Source organism: Lactuca sativa, chromosome 8 (assembly GCF_002870075.4).
Source record: "Lactuca sativa cultivar Salinas chromosome 8, Lsat_Salinas_v11, whole genome shotgun sequence".
Lineage (NCBI taxonomy): Eukaryota > Viridiplantae > Streptophyta > Magnoliopsida > Asterales > Asteraceae > Lactuca > Lactuca sativa.
In genome coordinates, this window is record NC_056630.2 from 274,336,966 (window position 1) to 274,345,470 (window position 8,505).

General features: G+C 31.3%; 1 protein-coding gene across 3 annotated transcripts; it reads left to right on the top strand.

Moving 5' to 3' along the window:
* Nucleotides 1-1,367: 1,367 nt before the first annotated feature.
* Nucleotides 1,368-2,705, top strand: LOC111918721 (uncharacterized). 3 transcript variants are annotated; one of them, XM_023914348.3, is made up of 3 exons: nt 1,368-1,526; nt 2,069-2,366; nt 2,447-2,705. In XM_023914348.3, exon 2 carries the CDS (start codon nt 2,071-2,073, stop codon nt 2,359-2,361), a length of 291 nt encoding a protein of 96 aa, XP_023770116.1. In that variant the 5' UTR covers nt 1,368-1,526; nt 2,069-2,070; the 3' UTR covers nt 2,362-2,366; nt 2,447-2,705. The 3 variants fall into 3 exon arrangements, with proteins under 3 accessions (XP_023770116.1, XP_023770117.1, XP_042753573.1); XM_023914349.3 differs by having other exon boundaries at nt 1,385-1,526; nt 2,026-2,366; XM_042897639.2 differs by having other exon boundaries at nt 1,399-1,526; nt 1,967-2,366.
* The last annotated feature ends 5,800 nt before the right edge of the window (nt 2,706-8,505 follow it).

Genomic DNA, 8,505 nt, shown 5'->3' on the forward strand with positions numbered 1-8,505 from the left:
CTAATTCGAAGAAAGGAAAAGGATAACGAAATCAGAAAAGAAAGAAATACCTAAGCAACAAAGATTTTTGGTCCGATGGTCGAGGTTTGTCGAGCAAGGAACGAACCAGTGTTCTAAAAGGCGCGCCATGGCGTGAGGCGTGGCTTCACCGTTACGAAAAGCCTCATAACGTTGCTGTTAGGCATAGCGTGTGACAAGGCGAGATATGGTGCGCCATGGCGCGTTATGGCGTGTTATGGCGCGTGTTTTTTCATTTGAGACACGTTTTTTTCTCTTTGTTATGTCTTTTCTAATCGGAGATACAAGTATTGTGGTTTTTGTTAACTTTTTGTTATTAATTATTGATCTAACACTTCTAAAAAGTAGTTATATTTAATATAAATTTATATTTATGTGGTAATATAATTTTAAATTAATTCAAAATCGCCGCCTTACATCATGCCTTGAAAAACGTCATGGCTCGTTAAGCTTGAGGCTTGGGCTTGCCGCCACGCCACGCCTCACGCCATCTAAAACCTTAGAATGAACACCTACGGTGACCTCACTGGTTCGTAGAGGGAGGATGAAACGAAAGCAGCAAGGGCTGTTGAAGCAGCTCCTGCGCTTCTTTCTGTCTCGGAAAGAAATGTGAATGTGAGGGGAGAGATGGTACGATGGAAGCAGGGCAATATCAACAACAATTCAGGTGGGTATTGAGTCAGCGAAAGAATAAGAGAAGGTTCAAGGGGGCTATTGCCCTCTTGTCTGTTGGAAGATCTCCACCTATGGCGGGGGTCTCTTTGATAGAAGCTGAACAGGAAAAGAGAGGAACAAGAGTTGAACTGGACAACAAAATTTGGGGGTGTTTTGCTTCTTTGCTCGACAGAAAAAAAAAGGAGTAACAAAGGGTTGCTGTTCCTCTATTTACCATAACACAGCAAGAACACCCCCTCCAATGGAGGTGTTTTTGGTTGCCTATCGGAGAGAGAGAGAGAGAGAGAGAGAGAGAGAGAGAGAGAGAGAGAGAGAGAGAGAGAGAGAGAGAGAGAGAGAGAGAGATCTTTTATTATTTTTTAATTGTTAAAATAAATAAATAAATATTAAATTAAAAAATGAAAGAAAAATTAAAAATAAATACCCAAGGGTATTATAGTCATTTTAATTTTCGGATGAACTATTTTCACATACAAACAACTCCAAAAGGACCATGAATTCAAAAAACTCGGGTTTTGGACAAAAACCTTAAAAATTTGCATACCACACGACCATGTTTATAATTTTGTCTAAAAAATAAAAGTATATTTGAAAATTTCCCCCTTATTTAAATGGGCTGTATCCACATAAGAGACTTGTTACCATCTTAGGACAGAGGCTGAGTGGGTAAGCCTATTATTTTGAGGCTAACCAAACTCTCTCATGGCCCAAATTAAATTGAACAGTTTTTTAAAGAAGTTTCGGCCAGACGTGTTTTGACTTCATAGTTGCTCGCTTGCTGTGTTTGTTCCTCTTTCGTCTTCATCGTTTCATCGTTTTCTATTAGGCAACAGGTAATTACATATTCCAAGTTTAGCTAATCGATTTTATCGATCGATTTGAGGCTGTATTTTCTTTCGAATATCATCTGTTGGTCTTGATTTTGTATTAAATGGTCAAATCATTTGTTTTGTGATATGTAAAACCTGCTCACCTTATCGATTCGTGAATATTGTTTCAAGAAATTTATGTTACCGATTCTTGTTTTCTTTATAGAGCTGTTGAGTTTGATTCGATTTTTGAAATTTAGGCCGTTCTATGTCGAACTGATTGTGAAACCTAGGGTTTGGTGTTCGATTCAATATATGTTATGTTTTATTGTCAGAGTCTAGATCTAAAGAACTCATCCTCTGTTAATTATTGGATTTATCATCAACTGGACGCTTCATTTGCGTTTAATTGTCTTTTCGCCTGTAATATCTCGATATTGCTGAAAAACTGTGTTTCATTTCAGATTTAGTCTATAACTTGTCTTTTCGGCTCACTTACTTTGAGTGATGATTAATTGATTAGCTTTTGATTCAACCATTCTGATCGATAATCACACTGTTCATAGAGATGTCATTCATCATGGAGTTTGCTGAGAACTTAATCCTGAGAATGATGGAAGATCCAGTTGAAAGAGACCGAAAATTCAGAGAACATACATATCACATGAAGGAACGTTGTGCAAAAACAAAGGAAATGTGGAGTTACCCAATTCGCCCTTATGGTTTCTGGACCTTTGATCGCCACAATGCTCAAATCTTTTGGGATGCCCAAATTAGCCAAGTTGAAGGTCGTAGGGATCCTTATGATGATCTTCTCCAAGATCATCAAACTGAATCATCATCCTCTTCCTCCAAGTAAACACTGTAAGTTTCTTTAAACTCCATAACTTATTTATTTTACTTTTTGCTATATTCTAAACAAAGCTTAATAATTTGTTGCCCAGGGTTTGAAATTTCATAAAAAAAAAGGTTGTCCAATCTCAGAAATTGCAGGCAGGTACTTTCTTGTGCTATTTTGAATGTTCGCTTGAATATTTGTTATTAAAGATGTGTATCAAGACTTTCTTCTTTAACATGTTGAATGAATATTAATTGTAGTATCAAGACTATTTTTGATAACTGCCAAACTTGGTGGATGTAATGTTGTTGGTGTGTGTTAAATAAAAACTTTGTTTTCAGAAAAAAGGTAATCCAGTTGAAGTATCTGAAAAGCCATTATTCCTTTTGTATTATGTATTTTTTATTATAAACAACGTAGGTTTTTTTTTTTCATGGATGGTAGAAGATTAAAAATATCTCAGACTTTCATATATACATATGGAACAAGAGTTTAAATAACATTGGAACTTAAATGCTTAAACCTTTTCATATATGTGCGTGCTTGTGTACCTACGTACGTATGCAAAAATTAGGATGGATATTAAGAGGCTAGACGCAGACGTGCATAGGATCATAGCAAAAAAAACTATGTCCCTTTTTTTTTTTTTTTTTTTTTTTTTTTTTTTTTTTTCTTTTCTATTTTTAGGATAAATTTATAGTAAAAATGCAATATATCAAAATTCATAATTTTTTTTTTCATAGACATGTATATTGGTATGTAAAAAATAATCTTTTTTTATCAAAAAAAGATCACTTTGTTATTTTGTTTTTTTGCCAATATTTAGGTTTATTTTGTTTAAAAAAAACTAAATAAACCAAAATTTTTAATTTTTTTTGTCGATAAATAGACATCGCATCAATATAATCTATCTTAAGAGGCTAGACGCACACATGCATAGGATCATAGCAAAAAAAATTATCTTCCCTTTTTTTTAAGGATAAATTTATAGTAAAGAACCGAATATAGCAAAATTTATAAGTTTTTTTTTTTTTTTTTTTTTTTTTTTTCCCATAGACATCTATATTGGTATGTAAAAAATAATCTTTGTTATAAAAAAAAAAAGGTCACTTTATTTTGTATTTTTCCCCAATGGGAAATCTTCCGAAAAATCCTAAAATCCTACCATAATTTATGAAAAAATCTTCAACTAAAATTTGTTTATGAAAAAGCATGAAATACCGGTAAAAATGGCGATTTGATCTATTTTTTCCGGTTTTACCGGTTTTATTACTTACATGTTTTACTAAAGTCCTATTATTTTACCCTAATTTGCGAATAAGTCCCAAAGTCAAATTTACTCTTCATGTAACATACATTTTATCAGTATCATTGCTGACTTAGACACCTAGTCATTAAATTAGCTGATAAGATTAATACGATGAATTATATAATGTCATATTTACTGTAAAATTTGATATCCATCTCATCGGCTCATTTGTGACTACGTATCTACGTCAGTAATGAAACCAATAAAATGTGTGTTTCCAAGAAAAAATGACAGAAAATGAGTTGATGTCTAATGAGATGGATATATTGGGTTACATAGGATTTGATAGACAATTTGATATTTTTATAAACGTAAAAAATAACGCAGTTGTTGTTAATTTATGTAATATTGTAGTCTTCGTTGGATGCATTTTATGTTCCAAAAAGATATACAATACCTTAGGATATTAAGTTTTATGCTAAACATAACATTATATAACTCAACATATCCATCTCATCATCTCATTTAATAGCTAGGTGTGCGGGTCAGCAATGAAACCGATAAATTATATGTTACATAGAGCAAATGGCCAAATAATCAGTAAATTTTATTTTGAGACTTATTTGCAAATTATGGTAAAATAATGAGACTTTAGTGAAACGGATAATTAATAAAACCGGTTAACCGGAAAAAATGGGTCACATCGCTATTTTTACCGGTAATTCATGCTTTTTGGTAAACAACATCTAGTTTGAGACTTTTTCGTAAATTAAGGTAAAGTTTTAGGACTATTCTGAATTTAGGTTTATTTTGTTTAAAAAAACTAAATAAACTAAGTTTTTTAATTTTTTTGTCAATAAATAGACATCAATATGGATATAATTTTTTTTATTTTGATTTAATCGGATCCATATTGTGAATAATTCATATTTTATCATTCATAATGTACATGTGATTTATTTTTTCAATATTTGATCGTTGATAATTTAATCTAGTGAAATTTAGATGTGAATCAAAATATATTTTTTATTATTTTATAATATTTTAAAGTTTTAATTGCTTATAATTTAGTTTTGTCAAATTACAAATGAATTTTTTTCACATTGTGAATCTAAGTTTTATATAACATTCAGTTTTTAAAATTCACATTGTGAATTTTAACCGAATATAAGTTAGCTTTCCGTATTAATAATGTAAATCTAAGCTAAAATTTTGAATTTTTTTATGCATCAATATAAATGTCTATTAAAGAATATATAAAAAAATTATTAATTCTGATATATTTATTTTATTTTTTGGATAAAAAATATAACTAAATATTTAAATAATAACAAAACGAATAGTTTTTGTTATAATAAAAAAATTCAATCTTTGGATGACTATGGATTTGTTTTTATGAATTTTGATATATTTTTCTTTATAAAAACTTAGTAATAAAATTTAAATAAAAGAATAAAGAAAGTGAGTTTTTTGTTTGAATTATGTATGTACCACAACTCTAAGTGTTAAAATTGTATGAATAAGATTAGTTTGTTGATTCCAATGATTAAAATAATGGCGTCCTTAAAACTCAAAAACTCGAACAATATTGGTTAACAATTTGAGCTAGAGTCTAGAAAGTGTACGACACTATGACCTTATAACGCATGGCAATGTGAATCATTGAACATTTTTGAAGTTGTTTTTATGTTAACGTAGATTTGGCATGTTGATTTTTATGGGATTGATCGAATAAACACCAATATTTACTTAAAAAATTGCTTTTATTAAAAAAATTAACTATTGAAAAAAGCATCTTTTATATATATATATATATATATATATATATATATATATATATATATATATATATATATATATATATATATATATATATATATATATATATATATATATATATATATATACTAGCCGTTTACCCACACAAAGCGACGAGTGCGGATCAACAAAATGACATAAAAAATTTGTTAAACAAAATGACGAACAGATAGAGATTTCTTATACCTGGGCTAGGATTAAACGTAAAACATTTATGGGCTTATTCGATTTTAATAGAAAGAAAAACAAAGGAGGAGGTAGCGAGCATAAGAGAGAACCAAGGTTTTGCGGTCAATGGCAATGCATTCATGATAAACGAATGCTAGATCAATGCGCCTCTTCCAGTTTATATGAAATGTTTTATAACGTGTACATCATATTAGACCGATTCAAATGGATATGAAGAACGCTTGGTCAAACTTTGACCCATTCAAAATGTTATCAACATCTTATTTGACTTTTTCATTATTATTGACAGATTTAGTATTTAGCGATTCAATTGGATATGAGGAATACTTGGCCAAAGTTTGACCCATTCAAAGTCATCATCATCTTATTTGATTTTTTTATAAATGTTGATCGGATAAGATTTAGTATTTACCGATTCAATTGGATATTAGGAACACTTGGTCAAACTTTGACCCATTCAAAATCTTATCATCATCATCTTCTTTGACTTTTTCATAAATGTTGACCGGATAAGATTTAGTATTTATCGATTCAATTGGATATGAGAAACACTTGGTCAAACTTTGACCCATTCAAAATCTTATCATCATCATCATCTTATTTGACTTTTTCATATTTAACTAATTCAATTTGAAGATAAGCTTAGAAGACATATTCAAAATCTGTCTTTGACCGGATAAGATTTATTATTCTCCGATGCATAAAATTATTGTATATGATGCTTAAAAGCTTGTACCTCTTAAAATTCAGCAAAATCTTGTAAATGCTTTTTAAGGTGTATATATATATATATATATATATATATATATATATATATATATATATATATATATATATATATATAAGTAAATTCAAATAAAAACAGTAAATAGTGTGAGAACGTAAAAACACTATGTTTATGTCACACCCCAAAACCGGAACATCGGAAACGTTCTGGGTTGGACGACGTCATGTCAAGTATCACAACATATGCAGTATAGTAATCAAAGTACAACAACCATTGCATTAATAGTAATAGTTTTACATAAGTTACATTTCATAGAGACATCAAAGTAATACAGAAACTAGTATAGATGCTGCTCGGTTCTAGGCTGGCTTCACAAAAGCTCCCGGGTGTACCTGTCTATTGCTGACCTGAGAATACAAGTTATTTTGAAAGCGAGTATCAGCATTTTTATAAATGCTGGTGAGTTCATAAGTATTTAGTGTCATTTGTGTAACTAAGTATTTTATTCAAAATAACTTTATAAAAAGTAGAATTAGCGTCCTTTCCAGAAAATCCTATATTTTTCAAATTAAAAGCAGTCTTCTACCAAGACTCGACAATGTTATGTTTTAAAAAGAAAATTTCCCTGAAATACTATCATTACCAAAATATGGTATTTGACTTTAAAGAAAGTAGGAGAATATCACTAGTAAAATACTAAGGGAAAATGTCATATGCCTCAGCAGGGAATACTGCTGACTAAGGCAAAAGAAATCATAGACTCCAGGAGAGTATCGAATGAATAATACGCCTGGCTCAGTCTAACAAAAGGAAATACAGACCCCAGACGGTATCAAATGTATGATACGGCTAGCAAGGTGTAAAACAAAGAGACACAGACCCCAGGCAATATCAAATGAACGATACAACTAGCAAGGTCTAAAACAAAGAAGCACAAACCCCAGACAGTATCAAATGAACGATACAACTAGCAAGGTCTAAAACAAAGAAACACAGACCCCAGACAATATCAAATGAACGATACAGCTAGCAAGGTCTAAAACAAGAAGTAATCCTAAGAGTGTTGTTTCAAGAATACAATGTTAATTCTCATTACCTTAAGGCCATGAATTATAAGGTAAACATGGAGATACTCGTAACCATACTGATTGACACTAGAGTACTTGACACCCTGCAAGCGTCGGAATAAATGTGACATTTGTCACCCCTTGGCTTGGTAGGCCGTGGACTGTAGCTAGCAGTCAGGATGCGGGAGTGTCAGTCCCGTATAGATCTATACACACAATGTCCGCTCTCCCTCTAGAAGACTCTGGTTACCAACTTGACGACGGGGAGATCCATGTTCAAAGGATGCATCTCGTATTCTGCATTCTATTAGAGGCGCTAGAGAAATGATATAGACTCGCAGATGAACTGACTTCATTGGAATTCTCGTACTAGAAAGATTGAATAGAACCTCCTAACTATTCCTATAATAGTTACTAGTGTCTCTGATCTATGAGTGATGAATGGACGGATGCCCTTGCTACCTAAGGGAAATAAACTGGCCGATGGAAACCTTTATGTCCATATATGTATACATGATATATAACTAATGTTTAAACGACCTTCGGACGGATAACCGATACCCACCAGACCACATCCAAACAAGGAAAAGGAAATAGGGCGAACTAGCCTTCCTAAGTCCTTTAAACATTATTTATATAACTATACAAATACATGCATGCATTTAACGAAGTAGAAGTCTAGAAGTATAAAAGAAAACTCTGGTATAACCTTTGGAAAACCTTTAAAAATAAGAAGTTACGACTTGATATCATTATGTAAAACAAGCTTTGAAAACCGTTCATAAACACGTTTTGAATATAATTTGATAACACAATATAAGTAAAGAAAACCTTTGTTTAAAACACTGCTGTAACTGGTTTAGTAGTAAAACATACAGCACGAGAGACAATTTGAGAAAAGATTTAAACAAGTAAAGACGTTTTGGAAAACCATCTATAGTATTATACTTGGTAAAACAATTGAAAGTGTGATAAATCCTTGTGCATGCGGGTTATTAATCACATATGATTGATATGATAACTAGCCTGTTTTAACTTGTATTCCCCCCATAAAAGCATGTAAAACATTTAAAAGGTTAATTCAGGGGTATGAACTCACTTGTTGTAAGTGGATC

What these genes read in the sequence shown, in the direction of transcription:
- LOC111918721 (XM_023914348.3), top strand. Translation starts at nt 2,071, where the DNA reads ATGTCATTCATCATGGAGTTTGCTGAGAACTTAATCCTGAGAATGATG.